General features: G+C 42.8%; 3 protein-coding genes across 3 annotated transcripts; 2 read left to right on the top strand and 1 right to left on the bottom strand.

Moving 5' to 3' along the window:
* Positions 1-808: 808 nt before the first annotated feature.
* LOC26535311 lies at positions 809-1168 on the bottom strand. Its single transcript, XM_039374187.2, has 2 exons — positions 1059-1168; positions 809-1001 (listed from the first exon to the last, which is right to left on the bottom strand). Exons 1-2 carry the CDS (start codon positions 1138-1140, stop codon positions 832-834), a joined length of 252 nt encoding a protein of 83 aa, XP_039230121.1. The 5' UTR covers positions 1141-1168; the 3' UTR covers positions 809-831.
* Positions 1169-1320: 152 nt separating this feature from the next.
* On the top strand, positions 1321-1781 carry LOC26536090. The gene is given in 1 exon segment (XM_039374188.2): positions 1321-1781. A coding segment is annotated over 1 exon segment (303 nt). The 5' UTR covers positions 1321-1441; the 3' UTR covers positions 1745-1781.
* Positions 1782-9256: 7475 nt separating this feature from the next.
* On the top strand, positions 9257-9851 carry LOC6534721 (glycine-rich protein DOT1). Its single transcript, XM_002095360.4, has one exon. The coding sequence runs from the start codon at positions 9315-9317 to the stop codon at positions 9645-9647; it is 333 nt and encodes a 110-aa protein (XP_002095396.1). The 5' UTR covers positions 9257-9314; the 3' UTR covers positions 9648-9851.
* Positions 9852-27106: the final 17255 nt, after the last annotated feature.

Here is a 27106-nt window from a genome sequence, read left to right as displayed (position 1 = left end):
CGAATTGGCTGCCTACGCAGCAGGTCCTGTAACGCGAAATTTGCAATTTCTGCATTAAGTCAACAGGGCGAATGAGTGCTTTCCATGGGGAGGGAGTGCCAGAGGAAAAGCTGAGTGGGAAAACCCGGGAGAAACGCTGCTGGTGTGACATTTGTTTGGTTTTAATTTCGGTTCAAAGGTTGCCATGACTGCCAGACTCCCGCTTTTGCAATTCCCCAAACCAAACTCTACGGCCGATGAAGTGTTTTGGGTGGACCGTAACACTTTGCTGTCGTCGCAAATGGTGAATGCTAAATTGAAATATTGCATGAATTGCAGGAATGCACTAAGCCACGAAGTAACCACCAGCCTCCCACTTCCAACTTTCCAGCTCCAAGTGCAAAACGGGCATGTCCAACACACGACGTCGTGCAACTATTTAATAAACATCAGCAGGGAATGGAGGCTCCATCCCTCCTCCATCTGGGAGCCCGCACCTACTCCACTCATTTTAGCTGCGGTCGGAGGAGCTTTTGATGTCTCGCTCGGCTGCATTTAATAAGCTGCCGGAACGCCAAAGGGGAGGAGGGCGTGGCCGGGTCCTTTGACTCCAAGTCAATGAGGAAGCCTTATGGGATTCCACGATCACGGTTTCTGGCTTGCAGATATACACTATCATTGGCAACAGTAGGGAGTCAGCGTTGAGCTTATGTGGTTCTTAGGGTTTCGAACTTGTAGTGCTCCTCAAAAACGAAATAAAACATTTAATACTAATGCAGAAGTATCTCTCCGGTATCCCAAATGTCAGGAGTAAAGTGTCAAAGTGAGCTTTATAATTTCTTTCCAGCAAGTTTAATTCTCCATAAATTCAACCTCGTCAATGTTAAAATCTTGTTTTTTCACGCAACACACTTCACCTTTGGGGCAAAGACCTACTGGTCTGTTAATGAAGCATTCGTTCTGATTCACACAATAGGCGAGAAGCGAAGATCTGGTTATATTTGCATTGGTTTCCTCACAAACTGAAAAGTATAATATACTTTTTAATTGTCAGGGATGAATTAATATATCGAACTTACAAAGCGGCTTGTATATATGGCCCTGTACAAATCCGGTGCTAGTTGTCGCTAGTAAGCAAATGAATACGACCTGTCTAATCATTGTGAGGGGACAAAATGAAGATAGTTTATTTTCGAAACTATTATATATTTTAAATACCGAGGCGGAGAAAATGTAATAGGCTCCGTTCTGGTTGAATGTGCCCATTTATGCATGGCATTTTCCAGACCTTCATAAATTATATGCCCTTCGATTTGTTGTGCAATTTATTGGATTCCTGCACAGTTTACTCTCTGAGTGCGAATGGAATACAAAGAAAATGCTGTTTGCGAGTGCTGGTAAACAAAGAAAACCCACTGCCAACAGCTAAGCCCGGCCCTTTTGGTTCTTCCAACTGCTCTGGATGGATGCCAGCTGCTTGTTCGGATGGGTGGGAATCCACATTAAACCAGGTCCACGCCAGGAACGGAACTACGAGGAAGTGACGAAGGCAACGGCAACGGCGACGGAGCATCTGGAGCGGCAGCAAAAACCCAAAACTATTTGCACTCAACGGCGGCAACAAATGTTGCTGCGGTGTTGCCTTGTGCTACTTACGGCTGCCACTTGATGGCGATGTGACTGTCGAAGCCGATGTCGGTGTTTTTGCCCCAAAATACAGCATCCTCGCCAGCATTCCAAGCCAAAGTATTCCTCGCCGAGCTGAGCAAATATGGAGGCGCCTGGTGATGTGTTTACAAGTTTGTGAATTGTTGTCATTGTCGTCATCTGGTTGGGCTTCAACTGGCTCTGCGGCCCCCAATCTTGGCCAGCACTCGGGTGCTCAGTCCCCGCCCGCTTTTCATTACCAATGGCTGGGAGTCCCCTGCCCCCCTTTCCTGTCACCAATTGCAAACATCAATCAAGCTGCATTATGCAAATATTCGCTTGAAAGTTGCAACAAAAGCACATCGAGCTGGGGAGAAGTGAAAGACGACAAATGGGAAATCGGAAATGGGTTTGGGTTTGGGTTTCGGTTCGGGTTTTGTGTAGGGTTAGTGTTTTTCGGGCGCTTGAGATTGGATAGCAGCCTGTCAGACGTCAAAAAGCAGTTGCTATCCGTTTCACCGCCCCCCATATCCCATCATCCATCCCTGCTGTCAGTTGCATTACTGAGACAACAAGACGAGGGTTCATCAGTTACACTTCGAGAAAATACTGCCTACCGCCTTTTAAAATGTATAGCTTAGTTTTTTAGAAATCGAAGTATTTTCTTGAAGTAACACATTTATCTGGTTTTAATTTTTGTATAGTAGCACTTAAAATTCCATGCGAATAATCTGGTGGAAAGTGAAAAGGAGTTGGAAAGAACCTCCAAGAAAACACACATATCAATTGTACACCATTAACCTAAATAAAATAAAAAGAACTCTGTGTATTTCACTAACATTTTTTAAGTAAAAAAATGTTAACATTTTCCAAGTATTGAAAAAATTAAAGAAAACGGAAAAAAGTACAGGAAATAGAAAAAATAGAAGTCAGCTGCCAATAGTTCGACTCGACGGTATTCATTTCCACTGATTCTCTGGCTCGCCGTTCGCCTGAATTAAACGATAACGAGTTTTGGCTTCCATCGCTTCATTTTGAAACTAAAAGCAAGGGAAGGGTTGCCGGCTGCCAACTCCAGAAAAGCTAAGAGCCAAGAGCAAGGAACCGGAGCACTGGAGAACCACAGGGCCAGGAGCCGTCTTGGTTTATGCGTTAACTTTCGCGACTTTTGGGGTAGTCAAAAGGAGAATTGGAAAAATATATATGTGTGAGTTGCATTGCAAAGAACAACAGGACGAAATTAAAACGTCTGCACCAATTTATGCCAACATTTTAAAGGCCAACTTCTACCCACAGATCTCTTCACATACATGCATTGGAGGTTTTGGAGTACCATGCAGCAAATCCATATTTTTCCGAATTCCATTTCATTTGCTTTTTGCAAAAGTTCCAACGGAAGTGGAGTTCAACATTATTTTGCTGCTGACAATAAACAAAGGTAAAATCTTCCAGGATTTTGCAAAGGGGCGTGGGAGGCGTGTCTCTCGTCTGCAGTTTGTTTAGCTCGCAACACTTTGTCGGAAACTTTGCATAAAGTTTGCGTTTGGCCTTATTTTTTTCGTCCCCTTTTCGTTTTGGAAAAATCGTGGGGAAAGTTTTTAAATTACTTTTACGATTTCCGAACAAAATGCAAGACACACAAGAGGGCAAAAATTGCCGTGTGCCGTTAATTGCAAGCAATTTGCGATGCATTAAAAGTTAAGGCCAAGTCTGGAATCGGAAAATTCTCGGCTTAAACGCAGCGAACTCCGAAAATTGCAATTTAATAGTAGTTTCGCTATTGAAAGTTCGCTGATGACGGAACACAGTTTGAAATTAACATGCAATTTTGATGCTGCTGCAACTTCAATTCGTTCCGCCCCCGGGCCACGCCCACCTTTGCATAATCCTTCAGCTGTTAAGTAGTTCTGCTGAGGGAAATAAACAATTTAATTAGGCAGCACTGTTTTGGCCATGTGTGTCTGCGAGAGAAATCAAATATGCGTAAACATTAGCTACAAGATTGCGGCAGATTGCCCCTGCCTCCGAAACCCAAAAACACACGCCCAATATCTACATACATATCTAAACACGACGCAGGCATGCGTAATTAAATTTACATGAATTTGATATTGAGCACACAGCTCACACACACGCAGAACACACACTCACACACACACGCGTGGGTGAATTGCGCGGCCTGCAATTAACATTGCCTACTTGCCGGCGCAGAAAGCAGGAGGCTTGAATTTCTGTTGCCTGCTTTCGAGCGCTTGCCTTGGAATAGAAGAATAGCGTCTGAATGCGTAGCTGTTTTACAGTTCGGGTCAGTAAATTAGCACTGACAAGATAATTCTTGTATGTTCTTATATATTTCTATTAAATTTCCCATTTTGTATGCTGCAAAAAATGTCTATGTGTGCCTTAATTTACTAATGTTTAAGCTGGAAATTCACAGAAAAATATTATATTTTGTCAAGAGTATTCTCCTGATTTTTTGCGAATGCAATCGAAGCAAAGTTCCACATATGAAGTGTCATACTTCGTGGGTCTTGCAATTAATTCCCAATCAATTAGTCATACTTTTAAACTGAATATGTTCAGTTTTGCATTGTTTTTCAAAGGGTGTTCTGAAAATTAAAGTGTAATTGACAGAAAAAGATATTAATTTTGAAGAACTACCAGCCAATTCTTTTGGCATTAATATTTATGGCCTCGGATGTGCTGCACATGTAGAAAAGTATGAAAGTGAGACAACGCACTGACACAAATGAACTGTGGCAAAAGTTCATTGCGAGGGGAAAAGTTTTGGCATTTGTGATTCTCCGTCCCTCCCTCCTAATTGGTTGTGACCCCGCCCCCCTTGTCGGGCCCAATGAATCTCTAATTTGGCGCATTTTGGAGTTCATAATAATTAAAATTACGCGCTGTCTGCAATGTTGCTTGTACCCGCCGTTGTTGTCCTTGTTATATGTATTATTTATGGCTTGCGAAACTTGGTCCTTGCGACTTCTGCCTTTGACTTGAAGCCAACTTTTTGGTTTTCGTTCGTGACATTCATCAACTTTTTGCGTAAATGTCACCAAATCAGACGAGCGGAGGAAAAGAGTTATAAATGGAGATATAAGTCAGTGCTTTTGTAACTTTTCGAATCGCATATCTGATTATGAAAAGCGATTAATTTCTGTGAAGCATTTGCACTTTTCTGGGTATGCTGATTGAAAAAGCGTATATGCTGGCGAACGAGTTGTTGGAAAAGCTGTTGGAAATTCTGTTCGACAAGCACACTACAACAAAGCGACATTTTGTTATTATTTTTGTTATTATTCCAGCTCTTGGCAATGTCAACAGTTTTGCGCTTTTATCTGTTTGCACAGCATCCGGGCTCCCACTCATCCGCGCGCTCTGCCTACAGATTCAGTGTGTGTTTAACATAAAGCGATTAATTGCTTTTCATTAAACTCAGCTCGTATTCCCCATCTCATTTGCCACTCCGCCTTTTGCCAGCTGTGCTTATTTAACTTTTAATTCGAAGCCCCGCTCTGTGGCAATTTGAAAGTGTGTTTACCTTGGGAAAACGACGTGTGCCAGAAACTTAAGAACGGTCTTAAGAAAGGCTTGAATGTACTCTATATAATGTGGGACGATTTTAAACCTATTCCACACTATGTGACTCATTTGTATGAAAACGATAGATAGTTATTTAAAATCAATACAGGAATTTTTGGCGATGCAGTTGAATAAGGATAAACTTATAATTATAAACTTATTATAATAAACTTATAATAAAGAGACAATAAGAATATATAATTTATCACAATGTGGAAATGTTAAACAATGAAAAAGTTTTAATATTTAGTTGTTAGTTTTTGCCATTTTTTATTTATTCAGCTGCGAAATTGTATCTTAGACAAAACAGAAAAGAATAGTTTTATCTAAGCCAAAAATGTAAATGCAAATGTTGCCTTTAACAAATCACTTTAGCTGACATCAATAACTCAACTAAATGTGCACCAATTTGTGGAAACCCCTCGTAATGGTCCGTTAAGCAGTCTGCACTGTGAAAAATGCCATATACAACCAGACAGGTGGGCAAACAGTCAGTCAACTGGCAAATATTTCGCCCAGACAACGCCCAGTCAGTGCAGGTCAAAGGTGGCTGGAGGTCAAGGCCGGGGCTACACAGGCGAATTTGAGGCAATCCTCGGCTAGACGATGGGACAACAAAAACAGCTGGCCAAGTAATTGGCGTGGGCCTAACTGCAGGGCAATCAACCAGGCGAATATCCCTGGCCAATACCATGGCTAATACCAAAATAAGCGATACATCATCTTATTTCAGCTGTCTGCTGACCAATCGTCTTCTTTTATGGCCTCGGGAAAAACCCATCAAAAGCAATAGAAACTTTACAACTTGCAGACATCTTTTGGGTCAGAGACAAGAATTTTGAACTCGACTTGACTTCATTGATGGCCAAGCAGTGGCCAGTGTAGCATGTTCGTGTATGTAAGCGTGTGTTTGCATACGATGTGGAACATTGGCCCTAAGTCCTCTTTTGGACATTGGCCATCCGATTAGGTTTGCACACCAGCAACAACAGAAGTGCATTGAAATCGAGCAAACTCTCGGCCTGAAGTTTCCGAAAAGCATTTCCTTGTCACCAACGAACTTTTCGACCCATTGTGCGCAATCCGCCCGCATTCGGCCAAACAAGGACCCTGCAGGACCAGCCTTAGCCTTGGCCCCCCGAATAAGCCATGGCTAACAGACTGCTGTTATTAACCACGTGCTTTCCTGCAAGTTGGCGATTCTGCGCAGTGAAGTACACGGTCCTCACGGTCTTCACTCTCTGTGCTGCGAGCTGTTCCCAGTATTTGGCTCACGGTGCGTATGATTGATAAACCAAAATAAATATTTGCCAGCCTCCGCAATGCATAAGGGGCCAACATCTCGGAGACCTCAGCTTGAGAGTGGCATTTGGGGGGATTTTTTAGGCGTTGGTCGCACGTCGTCGAGGGGCTGTGACCTCCCCCAAGCTCTGGGGGCCTTCCTCCAAACATCTGTGTTATGGGCACAAATTTACACACATACCTACATACATATATATGCTCAATACAGACTGACAGCAGTGACCTTGAGGAGGCTTTTGCATTCCCTGTAAAGCTAGAGAGCGCGTGGCTCAGTGTATTTGTGTGCGTCACGTGGAAGCAGTTTGGCTTATATATTACAAATATATACGGAAATAAATATATAAGTGAAGGTGCTCTTATTTCGGGTGAACACTGGCCACCTCGGCGTTGTAAAGTCTAATGGAAATTTAATTTCTGTTTTGGGGGGGCATTAGCATACTCTGAGCGGCTGCCATGATTATTATGCTTATTATTTTGAGAAGCAGCCTCAGGTGTCGATTAAAGCTGATTAACTGACACAGAGCAGCTGTAGTGAAAATTGCGGTTTTCCCTACCAACAACTGTCAATGCATTGAATTACAATTTAATTGTGAAGGCTGCACACCCACAGGATGTTTCTTCAGGATTTGCAACTGTCAACGTGACACACTTGGGCCATAGGGGGATCCCTTCCACAGTTTAAGCAGTTATTTATGCCTTTTGAGCATTTGTACTGAGCACTCGGAGTTCTACAGTTCAAGTCATATGCAGTGGCAGCCACACACATAAATTGCATTTGACAAGCTCCGTTGACTTTTATGAGCATGGATTGTCTTTGGCCCTCCTACTAATTAGAGTCATGTCTTGGGGGTTGGAGGAGCATTACATTTGGGGTGGTTACTCGTTTAAAGGGGAGCCATGTCAGTGGCAGGCTGACAAAACTGCAACCGCAATGGGAAAACTTTGCGAAATAGAAATGTTGCAAAATATTTTGAAGTCAAATCCCCTCCCTTCCACCTCTTTCTCCATTTGCCATCGCAATTCTTCATTTTCCATTTTTCTCCGTTCCGGCTGAAACAACTTTTTGTTTCGTTCAGGTTAAATGCGCGCGAATTGTTTTTTGGCCAGCAGAACTTTGTGATTTAACTTTTGAATAACAGCCAAGAAGGGCAAGGGGCTTTTGGGGAAGAAGCTAAAAGAGAGAGTGTGCCAAAAATGTAAGTGAAATTCTTTTTCAGCTGACTCCGCAGACAAAGGATACTTGCCGGTGTCGTCCTGTTGACTAGTTTGTCATTTGCGAGCGCACTCAACGGCCAAGAGATAGTCAGCATCCAGGAGTTCCTGTCCCTGAAAATTGGGATACGTTTAATGCTCTAACCTTTTTATGCAAATTACTATTTCCTCATTCATCCAGTTCCTGGTTCCTGGTTGTTGCAGCACTTTCCTTCCTTTTAGTCACATTTGCGGCTAGAAAGGCAAACATGCTTTCTGCTGCGTTCTCAACTTTTCTGTCCAAGTTGCTAATCAACCTGTTTGCTTAGGTCTTAGGACCATGTCCAGGACCTAGGCTAATGACCAGGAGAGGAGATTTTTAATTTGTGCACACATGCTGAAACGTGGAGTGTAATTAATGCGGGCAAGATCAACCGCTAATCTAATTAAACAATTTTTAAATAGTGTTCTTTAGAATCACTTTTTGCAAGGGGAAAATTGTGCATTTTTATTATATAGTTTTCTTAGAGTGGATTACTTTTCCAAAGGAAAGTAAGAAAGGAAAGCCTTGGGCTTACCATAAAAATCTTCTTCTTTTGCTCCTTTATTTGCATTTCGTAAGTGAAGTTTGCTCGGCTATACAAGCTTTTTATAGAAAGTTATGAAAAATATAAATTTGAGAGCAAAAGTTTCCGTTGGTGGTCAGTAGAAGTGGAAGGGACCAAGGCACGCGGTTGACCGACAATTTATTACAATCACGTCAAAACTCATTTGAATGGCCGGCATAGTAGCCGCAGTTGCCGCCCATAAATCAGATTCTGCACTGCAGCTGATAATGCTGAGAGTCGCGGAATAAAGTTGGGAGCTGGGCGGAAGTATAACTCCACTGTGGGCCATCTACTCAATCGAATGGCTCGCTGACTTCTGGCCAAAACAAACGCTCAAAAGCAGCAGGATGCGCTGCTCCCTGTTTTGGTTTTCGGTTTCTGGGTCAAAGGCAAATGGACCAGACGTGGAGGAGCCCACATTGGAAGGCCGCATGAATCACAGCGAAAGTTTGCGAAAATTAAAAGTGAAAGATGCTCCAAATGTTACATAATTCTCAAACAATCTGGTCTACCTTATACCTCATCGAGTAACGTTAAATGGAATAATTAATTACATTTTCCCAGTTGATTAACGACTACTACACACCTATACCACTTAACGACGGTTTTTAAGGTCAATTTAACTTAGCGACAATTATCGTTTCAATTGTTTTAATAGATTTATATTGTAGGCATGATTTGCTGTCTTCCTCAATATGTGTAACTCCGTTCTTACCTTTCAGAAAATACATTGTAACATGCAAACAAGTTCTGTGCCAACAATTGGGTGCTAAATGAGACTGTCAACACCCGCTGCATACGACATGATTAATGGAATTTTCGTGTCTATCTAGTTCGCTAGTGGGTTGCAAGCTCAAGATCAAGATCAGCTGTTCCTCTGCCATGGGTGCAACATGACTAGGCTGTATGCAATCCAGTTAGTATATAAACTGGGCTGCGGTTGGGTTAAAGGCATCAGTTACTTGGAAGTCACTACCAGTCACGGATATCCAGTTCATCATGCGCTTCGCTCTACTTGCTGTTCTCCTCATCGGAGTGATCTTTACCATTGTGTCCGCCGGTGGAGGCGGTGGTGGCGGAGGTGGCCAAGGAGGTTGGCAGAAGAATGGCGGAGGAGGAGGTGGTGGAGGCCAAGGAGGATGGCAGAAGAATGGCGGAGGAGGCGGCGGTGGAGGTCAAGGAGGCTGGCAAAAGGGCGGCGGTGGCGGCGGAGGTGGCAAGCATGGAGGTGGAAATGGTGGTGGTGGCAAACACGGAGGCGGCGGTGGAGGTGGTGGCAAGCACGGAGGCGGCGGTGGCGGTGGAGGAAAGCACGGAGGCGGCGGCTGGTAAATACCAAAGATCCCCAAGCGAACCACCGAAAATACTCCAGCTACTACTATTTAGGACCTGGTTCAAAGTGAATTCTTTGGCAGCGTTGTCCTCCTAAAAGCAAAACCTATCCCTCCTCTCTTCTGCACTCAATTGCTTAACTATGTGTTTTCATTACTTCCTTGTTTAATTTAAAAATAAAATTCTTTTCCTGCAATACAAAAAGCCAACATATTTTACTGGGGGAGGTCCACTCTCAACCACTTCAAGTACTCCCAACCCTAGCTTCCTGCTGCACATAAAAACCATTTTCGGGACTTTGCCTTGCCACTCAAGAGAACCTGCATAAAGCTGCACAAATTGACTTGTTTATGCGATAATTTCGTGGAGAAACTCCAACAATTCGATTATTTAGTGATTTCGAGGGATTTCTAAAGATTGCCAGGGGAAAGGCTCAGAGAAAAAAGGGGGAAAACACTAAAAGAGGATAGTCTGGGCAGCCCACAGCTGTTTCCAGCTCGACCTGCCTCGGAAAATAAAACAAGATTTATTTAGTTGGTTCGGCATTAACTGTTGCCCTTTTGTTATGGCCAAGATGCCCCTGCCATTGCCCCAACCGACAGGAACTCTTCTATAACGACTTTGTATTCATGTGTGTGTTCCGAAGGAGCCAGCACATAAAACTCGGATGGGTTTTCTTTTCATTAAAAGCGGATTTACGCACACACACAAAGTGGGGAAAAGGTGGAGAAAGACACAGGACGGAGGACTGAGACTGGAAGTGAGAGCAGCTTATTGCACAATAAACACGAAACCAACCCCAAAACCAACCCAACACCAACCCAAACCCAAACCCCATACCACACATGCACACAAATTATGAGGCTGGCCAAGCGAAGAAAAGTCGGATGCTGACTCAGATACGAGGAGTTTTTCTTTCTTCAGCATTGACAAAAAAATTACCAAAATGTTCCACATTCAATAGCCTTTTATATATTATAGGTGAGGCATTTGTATCAATAATAATTTCGCAAATAAATTACTTGTAAGTTTTTTTTGGATTTTACTTGCAATTTAGTAAAGTTCTTTTTATGAACTTTGTTAGAGTGCACATTTAAATAAAGTTATTGAACGAGAGTGTGTAAAATCGTTTTCTGTGTAAGAACTGAAGAAGATGGCGAATCCACAAAGGCAAGGGATGTGGATGTGTGGTGGCCTTTGCGTGTGCTAGTCGTCAACTGGTCAATGTTGTCACAGACGAATGTCAACAAGAGATAAGCCATTCATTTTATTCATTCATTCTGGGCCAGCCCCCAGATCTCCGCTGCCCATCGTCCTTGGCAGTTAACTACTCCGTAATTTGAGACTTGTTTGCTGTCACTCGAGACGAAAATAATCGACTTTGCCACGCCGTCTACTCGCTATCTAGCCCTATCGCCTCAAGAAAATTCGGGCGCGACTTGTGTCCGATTTTGGTTTGCGAAGCGAGCTAATAAAAACACGTATACGCAGGGTGGGCCCTGTGGTCCTTAGAATTGAATGCCCCGAAGGATACGTCAATTATCGTGACCAATGATCAAAATAAGCTGTGTATATAAGCCCCTTCGATTGGTGTTGTAAGCCGTCAGCAGCAGACGAAAGTTGCACTGTGTTGCATATGATCCATTTTTCAACTTCTTAAATTTGTTTTATAAGAAATGCCCCACTTCTTTCATGCATTTTTTTAAACTATTTTTAAATGTGGTAACACCATTTCCTATGGCAGAAGAATAGGAAGCGAAAGTCCAGTTGTGATATTTTTTGTGCCATGGCTTGAATGATTATTTTTGTGTGTCTGCACACAAGAGTAAGAAACCCAAAGTCCTTTTGCTAATTATGCCACAGAGTTTTGCTGTTGACTTCGCCCTGCTCTTGGAAATAAATGATAGGATGCTTGGTCAGCTCATTCACATCCTGGCCATGTTTGTTGACCATTTCTTGGGCTTTTGGCCATTTGCCCGAGACAAAACAAATGTTCCTGCATCCGGAGCAGACTCCTTTTGCCATTCGACTGGCTAGCTGGCTGTCTGGCTGGCTCGGCCTTACACATGTACCCGACTTCGTCCTGCGGCGACCGCCTCCAGTTTTTCTGTGTGGCCACGCCAAATGCATTTTTCAACTGCTGACCAGGGCAGCAGTCGCAGCACTGCAAAATAAACAAAATTTGTATTTTGTCCATCAGCGTATATATTTAAGAACCGATTAGGAATAGATAGCTTATCGATGATATATTTAAAAACTTTAAATTTATGTTAAAGTTTACTGTAAAAATGAAAAGCTCGTTATTCAAACTCACAAACTCTCGAAATAAAATGTTGTTACATTAAATAGTGTTTAAATATGACTTTTCAAGACTTTAAGCCCATATAAGAATGACATATCTTGCGAGGCAGTGAGTGTGAAAATTGTTTCCAGTGTACTGATGACTCCAGTACTAATGCTTCTAGTCAGTCGGCCGCCTCGTTAGCCACAGCAGCTTCAACAGGGCTGGCGGATTTCGAGGGAAAATGGGTTTGGGCCAAATGTTGCACGGTGAAAAATAACAGAGCACCGGATGTGTCGCCTTTCATTCTTGCCTCCTGCAACATCAGTTGGGTTGAGTGCTGTTTGACTTGCGTATAAATGCAATTTACAGTTGCAGGCGACGCCTCATGAATTTTAAGGAGCTGGCAACTTGAACAGGCTGCCACGCCCACTCGGAATTACTTTTTCCGCCTCTCAGACCCAACACCATTTTGTGTGCTGTGTGTGTTTGCTTGGGTGGTGTGCGATAAATGCGTTTCTTAATTGTGTGAACTCATTTCTGATAGGTGGGCGTAGTGTTACGGAATTGCAGAATGCAATGCAGAATGCAGAATGCCCAAATGGATATTGAAGAATCGAAGCAGATCGCGTATTGCGTATACGTCTACGTTCCGGGTGTTTACAGTTTGCTGGCCCTTTATTTATTGCACATGTTTTTATTGAATTCTTCCCAGACAGGCAATCGAAGGGTAGGGAAGGGAGGGAGCGTTATAAATATTTATACCCTTTCGAATAACGTATAATATTGCCGGCATTGTCCGGTGGGCGGGTACTGAACTGAACCAGGAACTCCCTCTGGCCGATGGTTTTTAAATTGATTTCTCGCATCCGTTGTGCCAGGGCCGCCACAAACAGACAGCCAACTTCAGTTCCAGTGCCAGCCATACAAAAATATATATAAATATATATAGCTACGGCTTGCCAATCCCATGACCCGCGATGGCCAAGCATTTATCTTGCGACCCTTTTGGGACTTCGCAGCCCTTTTTGCCTTGGCCTGAAATTGGCTTGTCCGCACTTAAATAATAATCAATTCTATTAAATTATTGAGTAAGCTGCTTTCGCTAATTGTGGGTGGCTATTGGGCGGCCAGCAGCAGTTATTACAGCTTAGTTGGCCAAAAACTTTTCCTATTTTCCCCTTAGCTGCGTCCTTGGTCTGTCATCGTGGCTGGATAAACTTTATTGCCAACTTTATTTTCGCATTTCCTTTCAGGATTTCAGGATTTGTCATTGAATTCCCCGGAGCTTTTTTCTTTCTGTTATCTGGCGCATTACTGTGATTATTGTCGTTTCGAAAAGGATGTGGTAGCAGGATACGCTAGCAACATGTGCCTCATGGTTGCAGTCCCTTTTCGATCCGCTTTTTTACACTCTTATTTCAACTGGTCTGAATTAAATTGCTTGTCACAGATAAATCAACAAAGGTTGCATATATTATGCGCTTTTTTATTTCAGATTTAATAAACGAGATGGCGAGATGAAAAATGCAATAAATATATGTATATGGCACCGCAGACAGCCTGACGTCTGTTTAAAATAAAATATTTCTTTAATAGCTTACAACGAGATTTCCTACATGATATATGTATATATTTAATGAAGCTTTTTGCCTGGTCTGTCGCATATAAATATGTTTTTATATGATACGACGATATATCTACAATGTTTTTAAATAATCCCAATATGAATCTTTTTGACAAAATTTTAAAATTTGTCGAAGGCTAACTAAAAACTATTATGTGCCACTTAGTCAAATAAAATTTAATTTTTATTGTTTAAATTGATTGCTATGGTGATATCCATAATAGCCTTAAATAATATTTAGTCTGAAAAACATGGCCCTCCTTGGGATCTTCGGATCTCTTCCGATATCTCCTGGCCCCGTGTACCAGGGAGCTTTACAATTAGGTCATTAAATTATTCTATTTTGATAAAGGTTGGACCCTTCGCTCTCTCATTATGTTAGTGTGGCAATAGGTCATTGAAGGGAGCACTATCGCTCTGTATAGAAACACTTTGTTGCTATGGCTCAGCTTGCTCGCTGGCTTCAGCATCCAGTTAGCTTCCCGCGGCAAGTTGCTCCAATTTTATTGGTGTGCTCCTTCACGTAAGCCGCTTGTCCAGGGTCAATCCCAGGTACTACGCCTGGGGAGATTGAAAGATGAGCGTGTCCTGCAGTTTAACCCTTGGAAGGATTTTGTGCTTTAGGGAGAAAACACATTGCTGGGACTCAACTGGAAAGTTGAGATTAAGCATGCGAACTCCAGACACAAAGACGCAGCGCAAGTTTGTTGACCCATGTTTTGTTATTTATTCATTTTTTTTATTTGTCTGTTAAATATCTCTCTCGTTTTGCCTAAAAAAACCGCCAAAAACTGTCAGTGCTGAAGTCTCTCTTTCGCACATCCACTAGCTGAGTAACGGGTATCAAATAATGGGGGAACTCGACTATAGCGTTCTCCTTGTTATGGATTATGTATATAAAGGAACTAGAATCAACATTTGCTACAGTAAGATACATTACTTGAGCACCAGGCGTACCGGCAACGCTTTAAACAGAAAAGTGAGTTGGGCAGGAGAATAGAGGGTAACAAGCATTATATGTCACTAGAAACAGCTACCACGAAAGGCTAAGGCGCCACAGGAATCGGCGGGCAAACGTCCTTAGCAGAAGTCGCCCACCAGTGTGGCTTAACCGACCATTCCTTGATATCCTTCAAGGAGGGTGAGTGATTGTCTCTGTTTGTAATTGTAATACATTTTTAAGTTTAGACACAAGCTGCAAAGGTCACGAAGACGGAGTTAAATCTCCGTATGCCTTACTAAAATAAAATGAAAAATATTTTACATTTCTTTAAACATTTCATCCTAAAAGTATGCTTCAATATTATACCAACAATTTATCAGAGCTGTTAACAGCATTGTTACAGCACAGAAAACTAAAGTAGAAATGCTTCGAATTGAAAACTCTGAAAAGCCGCAGGACAAGAGAATAACAGGAATACAAAAACTCTCAAAATTATCCAACAAATGCAAGTAAATATTGTTTATGGGTATTCCTAAACGCCGCACAGACAAACTTTTAATGAGTCGAACCAACATGGAGATTGGGGAATTGGTGCTTTTGAGTTTAGCATGAAATTTAATTTGCACTCCCTAAACTAAACTATGGACTGCAAACCCTTTTGGGGCTCGGGGGCTTTCGGGATTCCGAGTGCGGTTTGAAAATGATTTTGTAATATTGCACACAAGCGGGGCGCTCATCTGGAAATAGCTGAACGCATGGCACAAATGCGCATAAATAAACATTCCAGGACGAGCATTCCTGTGTTCCCGCAAAGGGATAATGCGAGTGGATGGGGGAGTTCGGTGGGGTTGGTGGGTACCATGCAGGTAATAACCGGATGCAGCTAATTGAATAAAGCGTGTTTAAGCCGGGACATCGCACACAGGACATTGCACTCGGTCCTGGGATGTCAGAAAATCCGTAAGCCCCGACGGACTGCAGTCCGGTTCAGCTGGGAATTGCTCCTGGTCCACGGAAGCGGAAGTTGCACTCTGCCCATGTGTTAGTGTGGCTTCGGATATGGCTTAATGGTTGAAATATTTAAATTTTAATTTGCTTAGCGTTAGCAGTGTGTGCTGCGAATAACTCTTTATTATTATAAATAAAATAAAGTTGATTTACCATAAACTTTGATTTAATTTCATTTAATATTATGCCATTTAAAGAGTCAAACCCCTTTCACTTCGTTAAGACTAAAGCAATGAAATTTCCCGCCAGAGAGCTCCACTGTTTTATTTCCGCTTACTTGCGGTATGTGGCTCAATGGCTAATCCCGAATACATTTAGCAAATCACGTACGACACCTCAGTTCCCGGACATATAAGTAGAGGAGCGCAGGCGACTTACCTGCTTTGATGTTACAATGATGATTAATGAAAATGAATCTATTGAATACGTGCTAGGCTGCCGCTTTTGTCGCCTTCGGTCCAAACATAATACCCCTAAAAGCAAAAGAAAGACTTACAATTTGTTTCCCTTTGATTGATTTGTCGAAGGCAGCCCAAACACTTCCTAATTGTTAAACTCAATGATTGGCAAAAAATGGGTTTTATGAACTTAAATTTAAGGCGATTTTTGACATGTTGCTGGCACCGAGACCGGAAGTCCATGTGGAAGTCAGGAAAACAAAAGGGAGAATCGTTGTGTGAAAGACCCTGGTGGGGACAATGCCAGAGGAGAGGTAGGAAGGCAAAACAACAATTTGATTTGCCGGAAAATCAAATCAATTTCAAAACCGAAGCCTTGGGTGCTCGAACGGTTTACGGCTGACTGGACTGGCTAATTATTTTGGCCAGTGCCCACAGACGACAGAGGAGCAAGGGAAGGAACGGCTGGAAGAGCAGGACATGTCCGGGGATCAGCATGCAAAGTCCATTTACCATCAAGTGACGCCTACACAGAAGACAGATTAACTAGCCATGTTGCCATGTTGCTATGTTGCCGGGGTCTCTCCCCATTCCGCACCCAAAAAAGGCAGTCGGCCCAAAGTAGATTACCAAATTTAACACTTCATTGGGTATCCTGATGCATGGACATGGCCTGTTGACAGCTCAGCCCGTTGACCCTTGGTCTTTGACATATTTAAAATTCCATTTCATATGCCCGCAAACGCATCACCAATGGATATTTCATATATTTCATTTGCCGTTTTTAATCAAATTCGCACTCATCGCGCTCGCAGTCCCATGAAATATTCAAGTTTCGGCTGTCAACCAGATGTTGTGGGCTGGCCGGAATGGGTCTGACACTCCCGATCTGGTTCGGAATCGTAATCGGCAGTGGGATGTAGGATGTGGGATAGGGATATCATCCAGCCCACTGTCAGCTGCCAAAGGCTTCGCATTTCATTCGCTTTTTGGCAGGCATTTTTATCGCCTTTCGCATATATGAGTTTTCTCTTTCCTACGTTGACAATATTTTTAATGAAGTTCCCTTTGCTTGGGATTTTTGTTTGCCGGCACCAAGTGTCAAATTAAAATAATCAGAACATGACAGCTACCGGTGTGCTGCGAAATGCCAGTCCCCCTCATCATTAAGCCCACGCCCGAAAAAAATAAACTTGAGCCGCAGAAATATGTTTCATTAGCGCGAATTTCGGCGCATTTCTTGCAACTTATTTTGTGCGCTTCATTAAAGCGACAAATCCGATTAGGTCAGCCCGAAAGTGTTCCAGTTCCAAATGCCCCAAACTTTTATTAAAATAAATTGAAAATCAAATCGAACGTGAACCGCAACATGAACATTAGGCGGCCAGCGACTAAGCATTTAATGTCAACCCCCGGGATGTTTCCTCATCTCCGCAAAAAGCTCCGCAAGAACCACCAAAAAACCATAACAAACACCAGGCAAGATAAATAAGCAAACGAGAAAAATAAGGCGAAACTGCCAGCCAGATCAGCGAATCTCTCGGTACCCTTCTCAATATTCTTTTCGCAAGGTTTCGGGCCGACTGGAAACTTGAGATTTATTAATTCTTAGAATGATTCCTATAAATTTGTCTCTGCATCTGGGTCCACTGACCATCGGATGAGCTGGGACTGGAGAACGGAAACTGACAGACCATGGAAATCTTGGGGTCGCCAACAGCACATTTTTATCCAGATAAAGTGCACTTTGGTATTGGGTATCGGGGAGGGGGGATGGGTTAGTAAAATATGTTTAATAAGCGAAAACGCTCAATTAATCTTTGCTATCGGGGAGATACAAAATTTCTCGGATAAAAACATTTTTTCTTCCCGTTTATTTTTCACCATTATTCTTGGGTTCCTTTTTGGCCTAGTCACCTGAAGGTGGGATTAACCAATTATGATGAACATGAGGAAAATGTTAATAAAAATATTTGTATTTTAGAACAGTGTAGAAATATTACCCTTTACTCGTAGACTCTACGGTGACTGTATACATATTATACATATATTCTTGATCAGGATCGATAGTCGAGTTGCCCACACTTTTGAAACTTTTTTTAATGCAATTTGCCAGAAAAATTTGAATATTTTTTGCTCGCACTTCCACTAGCTGAGTAACGGGTATCTCATAGTCGGGGAACTTGACTATTGCCTTCTCTCTTGTTTTTGTTTAGACATTATATATTAAGTATATTCGTATGAATATGAACTACAGGTCTGGTTCACAAAACCAACAAACCCAACGAAAGGTTAAAAATGTCTTTGATTTTCCAGCCCCCAAAACCAAATCCACTGGAATGTATCTTATCTGTCAATGCAACTCCCACAACTCACACAAATATCGCATTTAAGCTATCAGTTTTTATGAAGCTGCGCTTGGATGTTACTATAACTATAGTTGCTGGTTGCTGTTAGGTAGTTGCGGCTTGCAAGCATCGCTGTTGCGGTTGCTTGTGGCCACAAAAGCTGCAACATGGATACTAAACCGTGGAGCAAACAAAACTCCCATGCATCATGTTTGGTTACCTAATACATTTCTCATATTTTCGAGAAACAGCTGAGCTTGGAGGAGGAACGCCAAGCACCTGGCATCTGTTGCTCTACGCTTCTCCCTTCCTCAACAACGTCCCACTTGCAACTTGCTATTTGCCACTTGCCACTTGCAACACCAGCCAACATCAACTCCCCCATGTAAAAGTGTGGCCCTACAAATTGCTTCCTCATTGGCCTCAGCAATTAAAAGTAATGAAAAGTTGCGCAGGGCAACAAAAAGTCGCACCACCACCTCCCGTTGCCCATTGCCCAATGCCACATCGTCATCCGCTGCTCCATCATCAACGGCTTCGGAGGTCTGGACTCGGTGGATTCGGTGGAATCGTTGGACTCGTCGCATTCGGCGGATGCGGAGCTGCATTAAAGTCAAACAACGGTAATTATGCAAATTGCAAAATGGAGCGACTGCAGCAACGAATGCAGCGACAGGCAACGGCTGTCAGCTGGGTTCTTCAGCTTCAGATCCCTCCATAGCCCCCATCGGCATCCCCATTCGCCACTCCAGATCCAGTTCCAGGCTTAGTCCACTGGCCACACATCGACCGCGACGTCGCCTTCGCCGGGGCAAGTGTTGCCAGTAGGAAATCAAATTAGCGCGCCACACCGGACAGCTCTGGCTACTCCCCTACACTGCCAGAAAAGTACTAGTTAATTTAGGAGCATAAGGTTATGTGATTGTCGGGATATATAGTATATATTATTGTGTATATATTTCTATCTAACAATACAATACATTTTCTACCGAATAATTCGATAAATATTTTTCAGTGCATTCCTAGCTCCTGTACTAGATTCAGACCGCAGATATGGCCAGTTGTTGCTGCTGTTGCAGTTGTTGCGGTGACCACCGGCACGCACAGCAGCAACTGCACCACTGCAACTGGAACTGCACAACTGCACAACTGCAACTTCAGCTGCAAAGCGCAACTGCTCTGCATGTGGTGCTCATATAAGCAAATGTGATTATTGGTTTCGAGGCATAGAAACAGACCACAAATGAGCGAAGGATGAGGACGAGTGGGTCAGGAGGCATTCGACTGGAAAAGGAAGCTTTGGTCAGCGGAAAGACAGAAAGTACAGGAAATGGCCTCAAGCGATCATCTTCTAAGCTTCTGCTAAGCCAGAGCAAATTTGTTCCTGATGTGTATGTGCACGTTTTGCAAATGCTGCAGTTGTGACTTCCATCCGAGTGTCCAACAAAGTGCCTGAGGATTAATGCCAGCTGGAGAATTTCCAGCAGGCAAGTGTTGTGAAAATATGGGATCATTATTCATGCTATTTCAAGCTACTTGCTGAGTAGGGAAAATAATGTTTGTGTACGATGCTCCCCACAGACACGGATACGTAGTCAATAAAACGTTTTGTAAGCAAACAATGGCAAACCTGAATTTATTTAATCAATACCTTTTTTACATAATACCTTTTAGTTTTCAATAGCAATACACATCCTACTAAACCATCGGCTAATATTTTTAAGCGACCTTTAATAACAAAACTTTCTTTACTAGAAATACGGCCAGTAATAATTCATTGAAAATCAATCAGTCAAGAATCCCAAGTGAACTTTTAGGGCCAAAACCCATTTGAACACGTGGTCCACGACTGACGCAATTTTAATTAGTTGTGGCGGCTCGAATTGGGAACGCAATTCCCGGCTAGGGACACGTTTTTGGATAACGGACGTTTGACGACTCTAAGCCCTCTGACTTCTGGCCAGTCTTTTCGATTGCTTCAATGGCCCGAACTGGCTCGCCTCCAGGCCATAAACTTGAACTCGTTTCGCTGCGTTTGCTGCGACTTTGCTGCTGCTGCCGTTCCTGTTGCGGAGTTGCTGCTGGGCCTTTTGGTTTTGCTGCTGCCGTTGCAGCTGCAATAAACTGGCGGCCACTTGCAAGTTTTATGGTCAGCCCGCCTCGTTGCCGGACTAAGGGGAAATGCAAAATAGCGGAAATGGTTCTGCCTGAAAGTGGAATTAGAAGGCGAAGTGGCCACCATTTGAGGTGTTGAAAATGGCCAGACTGGAAGGTGACGTCTCGGACAATCTGCCCTGGGTCCGCCCATGACAGCTGCGCTAATTGCAAACAGCCATAAAAAAGCGCAACATATTCAAAGTGCTAGATGGCGAAAGATTCCAGGCGACTGAAAGACCCCTCCAGTGCCACATTTTCCAGAAGCACTGCGGCAGATTAAGTTCGAAAAAGAAATATATATTTTTTTATTTTTTAAGCAGTTCTGCTAAGTTCAAATTTAGGAAGCTTTAATTATTCTGTATAATTCCTTTCTGTCAATTTAAAATGTAACTTCAAATAAATTCATTTGCTTTGCAATAAACAACTGTTTCTCTACAAAAACTTATAAATTAGTGTATTAAATGCATTAAATTCAAGGCACTTAAATTTAACCCACCATGAATAATCTTATTTAACAAGAATTCCTGCTGTCTGCTGGAATTATGTTAAGTTGTGGACAGTGGACATTTCGAAAAAGACTTCGATGACTAACATCATTGAAGCTGCATGTTAGAAGTTCGGTTTGAAAGTCCACCTCCAATTCTGCGGTTGTGTTCTGTTTCTCGCTTAATTGGCATCGAATTGCTTGGATATTTCAAATCCAAAAACAACATTGATGGGGCTGGGTGCTGGGGGGCAGCAGCAGCTCATCAATACAATGGCCCAATCCCCTTCCGCGGGAGCATTTTTCAAAGTCCGAGGCGCGTTAACAAAAATCCTTTTGAACATGTCTGTGCTCCTAATCAAAATTCCAAAAGTCATCAGCTCTTGTTTGCCGACTCCACTTTGGGCACCCAGTTAACTGCTATCCTCCACGGATACCCATCCCCATGATCGAGCCCCTCGATCCCCCAGTTGCAGCTTAATGACTGCCGGCCAGGAATTCTTTAGCTGACTTGTGGTCCACTCGACCAGCGAAACGCAACAAAAAAGGACGGCAGAAATGGATTTCTTTAATTTATAATTTATTGATGTTACCGATTCCCCGATCCACTGATTCCCCAATGTCCCTGTCCTGTGAACCAGTGAATTCCCCACAATTGCTCATTAGGTGCCGGGCATTAATCATCCGGCAGTGACCCAGAGAGACGGCCACTAGGTCATCCGCCTGGATGGGGAAAGTAAACAATTTAACGCCCGCGAGGCAAAGACCCGAAAACTTGCTAATTATCAACACATTTGATGCGATACAAGATGGCTTGTACGGAAAAGGGAAAGCGGGCATTTTAAAGTTCCTTTAAGTGGGAAGAAAGGATTTGATAATATACTGGAAAAAATGTGGCAAAGCAAAAATGTTTTTAAATACATTTGGTAGAAGATTTAGTGGTCGACAATATTTGGACGCATTTTTTAATCGGATGTTATTATGTTATTATAATATTATAAGATAAGAATTATATTATAAGATAAGAATATAATATTATAAGATAAAGAAGTATAAATATTCGAATGCTGGTAGACAATTTCCAAAAATTCAATTCATGTTCAGTTATAAAAGCAATACTTCCTTTTATGTATTTTAAATATTTTTTGAATATTTTACGATGCATTCCAAATTGTTTACCGTGTAGATTGCGAAGGGGATAAGCCAGCAGCAGAAATCCAATTTCGTAGCACATCAGACTGCGCCACGCCTCCTTTAACGCCCCAAAAAAACTACCGAAGTAAGTGCTGAACCACCTTGCAGAACCCCTCCCCCCTTCCCCCACCCAATCATCTTTCTCCCCTTCCTCATTCCTCACCACTTCTGCACCCCGTGCACTTGCATTCCCTTTGCGTTCTTCCCTCGTTCTTTGTTTCCTTGCAGTGCGTAGCTGCAACGCAAGGGAAAAGTGATTAATTTTTGATATTGTTGAGGAGATTGCCTATAGGGGGAACCGAAAAGGGGAGCATTGGATGGAGAAAAGGGAGGAGCGATGCAGGTGCGCTGGAACGAGTTAGAGACACCACACCGAAACAGGATACCCCTTTGCCTCGGGTTCTCGAGGTCCTCACCTCGAATTTTACCTATATATATGTAAGTATATACCCTGCATAGCATCTTGTTCCTCAACACTCCTTCGACGCGTCTCGCTTCAGTCTGCCAGCTATCAATCAGCTTTTGACATTTTTAACTGGAATTTCATGAAAATTTATTCGATTTTAAATTAAAGACGAAAAAAGAGGGAAACGGAATAGCGGGTAGAGCGAGAAGACAATAAGCAAGGACGGAGCAGTCCTTGATCCTTTATTAGCCCACAAAGGCTACAAGGCGCCTACAAAATACCAGCAATTTGTGGAATTTACATAAAAATTTCTGCTTTAACGAGTTTTATGTTCTGTTTATTAGGTGTTCTCGCTCAAATCCCCACAGAACGCAGAACACAAAACGCAGAACAAATAAAGAACCTTAAATGGCAATTTAATGAACTCAAAATCCATGAAGTGAACGTCGAGTATTGGCCATCAAAATTCATTTGCACTCGAGTGTTTCTGTCTGTCAGGCCAAGACCAAAATCCCATCCCGAAAGTCCAGAGAATACGAACCCAAAACTGGATCTCTGTCTGTTTTAAGCCGCTTAAAACATCAGATGATTGCGGCTGATTAATCAGAGGCAGGCATTTAAGCCCCTAGCGATGGAGCAGCGTTTATTTGGGCCATAAAAGTGTCATTTATCAATTCGAATAAAAATGAATCTGTTTCTGGGTTCCCGGGTCCCCGGGTCCGCCACACGCAGTAGGTAGGCATTCCTGCACACACTTCATTCACTTTTAATAGATTTCGCTTAATTGGCCGCTGCTTTCTTTATGTTGCGACATCAATCAACAGATACTCAGAGCTCAATTCATAGCCTATTCTTCTACGTGTTTCCACCAAAATGCAGCTTCAGTTTCAGTTTCAGTTTTGGTTTTACATTGGCCTCGCGCGTTCTCAATTTGGGTTTATTACCCATCCGATTCCCACTGATTGGGCTCCAATTTCCAATTTCTCCCTCGCATCAGTTCTTTGTCAATTTTATTTCTAATTGGAATTCGTTTGGCGAGGCAGGTGGGAAACTACAATCTAACCGCAATGCCATTAGGCCAGGACCAGCCTTCCACTCCACTCCTCTCCTCTTTCACTCAATGTCCCAGAGCACGCACAAAATCAAATGGGACGCACAGAGCTCCTGTCTGGTTTCATCCTGGCGTCGAACTCCTGTCAATATTTGCATTAATTCTCTGCGCTACGAGCACGCCTCGAAAACCCCGATTCAGGGCCTAGCAACAGCTGTCTGTTCAGTAATGGACACTGGACTACAACTAACCCAATAGCCAACTGCACGACTACACTGAGAACAACTGGGATGATTGTCAACTTGTACACTTACAGCTTAGCCAAATAGTAATGTATACTGATGCTACTCATGGACTATGGAAATGGTAAATTTCAATGGACTTTTAAAGACATTTATTTAAGAAAGTCTGTATATTTAGTTGAAGTTGGGTTTATCCTAAGTCACATTCTCAACTATGATAGCATGATATGCATTACCGAGTGAACAACCTTTTCTTTTCAGACGAAGTTCTTCATTTTTCACCCCGTGTACACCCAGGGTGCTTAACTCCTGCTGCCTGCGGTGGTCAGATGACTTTTATTCGTAAACTGAAACAGAAACTAAACCGAAACCAGGAAAAGTTGTCGAGCAGCAGAAAGTAGAAAAAGCGTTTTTGCTGCGGTCTCCGAAAAGCGGGGGGAATGGGAATTCGGGCGGAGAAGAGTATATTTGAGCAAATTTTCTGCCTTGTTGTGGTCAGTCACCCCTAACTGAGTATCCGCTAACGTTTTTGGATTATATGGCTCGTACAACTTGGTTTTTGTTAATTTATTTCAATTAGCAGAAGAATGTGACGCAAACTGTTTCCGATGGATGGGCCAGCTGCAGTTGAAAAGCATCAGCAGCAGCAGCAGCAGCACGACTGACACATGTCATACATACACATACCCCCATTTCCTTCCCGTTGCCATCCCCCTGGCCACCCCCGTTGACCACCAGTCAACCGCATTAAGCATACGCCACCGGACAAAAGGCAACTTTAACTGTGGCTTTTTTGCGCTTTTCCAGCTGCTTGATTTTATGGCTCGTGACAATTGTCCGGGGGCTTTTTTCAAATACCCCCTCCTGCTTCGCGATTCTCGCATTTATTGTGCAGCAATTGCATTTAAATTTGCCAGCGAATTTCGTTTAATTAACGTCAACTGAACTGGGGCTTGTGCCCCATGCCCCATGCCACTCGTCTATTGTTATTTTGCAATGAGGCTTGAAGCCTCGCCCTGAACTTGGTCGAAAAAGACTGTGCTTTTAGTTTCGATGATTTGCAAACTAAACGTATCCAAACTTTCCTGCACATGACTCGCCAAACTTTGGCCAACAATTTTCGGTTGTAATCGAAACATTTTGAACTGGTCGGCGAGGAGTTTTCATGCATAGCTGCACAAAATAGTTTGCAAAAACATGCTGAGCATCGTGTAGTCTCTGTTAGTTCGAATAAGAAGAACTTTATGCAGATGAAAGTATACGGAGTCCTTTGTCTTCCTGTCAAAATATTGGGAATGCAGAAAGGGTCTCCCCCGCATTCAGCCACTTTTCAAATGGCGGTTAGATCAAAACAGCGACATTGCGAAAATTTATGAGCTACACAATGCACAATACACAATACAAAAGAGCAAAACACACATGTGGCAGACACGAGACGAAATCGGATGAAATACGTACAGACAATCGGCCAGAGAGCGATGAGAACCCCTTTGGATCGTTGAATAAAAATGTGTTTGGGTATGAAAACGGAACGAAACGAATGGAAATATTTCATTTTATGCTCATAATAATGACACCAAGCAACTTCAGGGGGCTGCGACCCGAGCCAAAAATGTTATAAAATGGTTGATGATTATGTGAGCGATTCAGCAGACTTCTGTCTAAAATGTGTGAAGTTTATGAACTACCGAGAAGGCATTGTAAACAAACCAAAGCAAAATCCCGAACGGCGCGACGGACATCTGGATTTTTTTCAAGTGTCCGCCTCATAAAAAAGACATCAATTTCGAGTTTGTTTGGGCATAATAATAATCCAAGGGGCGGCAAAACGAGATCTACGCGAAACTCATTAACAAAGTGATCCAACAAAACATTGTAATTATGAAGACGCCGCCACAGAGAAAAGATGCTCCACAGTCCCAGAAGCAATCTTCAGATCGGACCAGCGAACGTGCTTCTCGATATGGCTCGAGGCTATTTTCAGCAGCATTCCGTAATTAAATACTTGAAATGGACTTGGCTGTGGACCAAGTGGAGGCGCAATAGGATCCGCATTGGGCTCTGTTTTTAATACCCATTAACTTTAGCGAGGATACACGGACCCAAAACTAATGTACTTCAGGAAATGGGTAACCAAATAAATATGTGCAACTGTGCTTACATTTTAAATTTAAAAAAACATAAATTATATATAAGATATTGACAATATCAATATTGCTATAATTCTGTTTTGAATACAATTCTTGAAACATACTTATCCCTATCTCGGAAGCCGTGCTGGTACTTCGCAATAGAAATGAACATTTATTCCAAGTGCATGACACAAAATCCATTGGCTCACCCCCAAAATTGGAGTACAGAGTAGACCCCCCCATTTGGCACTCTTTTTCGTTGTTTTCGCACATGTTTGCATTATGGTTCATAATTATAGGCGCTGTTCGTGTGCCAGTGGTCGGTCGGTGGAGTGTGAGTCTGTGAGTCTGTGTGTTTGAATGTCAGAAGTTATGGCTTCCGAAGTGGGCGTGTGCCACAGCCCCTTCGTATTCCGTGGGAGAACGTACGAAAATGAGTTGGCAATAATCGCCGCTGGCCACACCAACGCCAACGCCCACGGGGAGAAGAATTCTTCACCTCTTCAAAACGAGATGGAAACCGAGATAGTCCACCTTTCTACCCGCGACTCGAACTTAACAATTTAAAGAACTCTGGCGGCCTTTGTTTTTGTGATTTCCAGTGAAACATGAAAACGGCAAATGAACTACGAATGGTCGGCAAAGACTAACTACTCAGGGCCACTTCAGATGGGCCAAAAGCGGCTGATAAGACGAACAAGGGGCACAAAGAGCACAAAACCCAACCCGAAACACGAGAGTGTTGACGACCCAAAAGAGGCACTTTCAAACGAGACTTGGTACAGTAAGGCCTCCATAGCGAGACCGTCATATTTAATATGTCAAATAAATGATGCAGCTTAGGCAAGTCGCTTCTTAGTATGAATGTTAAATGCATTCCTGTAACTTAGCTGTCAACAGTGAGAAGCGCATAGAAGAGCCCTGTTACCTCCAAGCCATCAGATCTCGCTGGTAGCCTACGAATATGTATGTTAAAGTGATTATTACCTTGTTTATTTGAACTCTGTAATTTTACTGTACTTAAAGGAATTAAGAAGCAGAATGGGATGAACTCATACCTTCCATACTCCCGTAACTTTTTCCAGATTCTTCTTCTGCTTTTTAGCCACTCGAAATGATGTTAATTTTGACAGAGCAAACAATTGAAATGAGACAAAAACACAACCTGGCGCTGAAAGGTGTACCCAA

The sequence above is a fragment of the Drosophila yakuba genome, chromosome 3L (genome assembly GCF_016746365.2).
Source record: "Drosophila yakuba strain Tai18E2 chromosome 3L, Prin_Dyak_Tai18E2_2.1, whole genome shotgun sequence".
In the NCBI taxonomy this organism is placed as follows: Eukaryota; Metazoa; Arthropoda; class Insecta; order Diptera; family Drosophilidae; genus Drosophila; species Drosophila yakuba.
The sequence above is the reverse complement of the archived record's forward strand: the minus strand, read 5'-3'. Positions and strand labels throughout refer to the sequence as shown.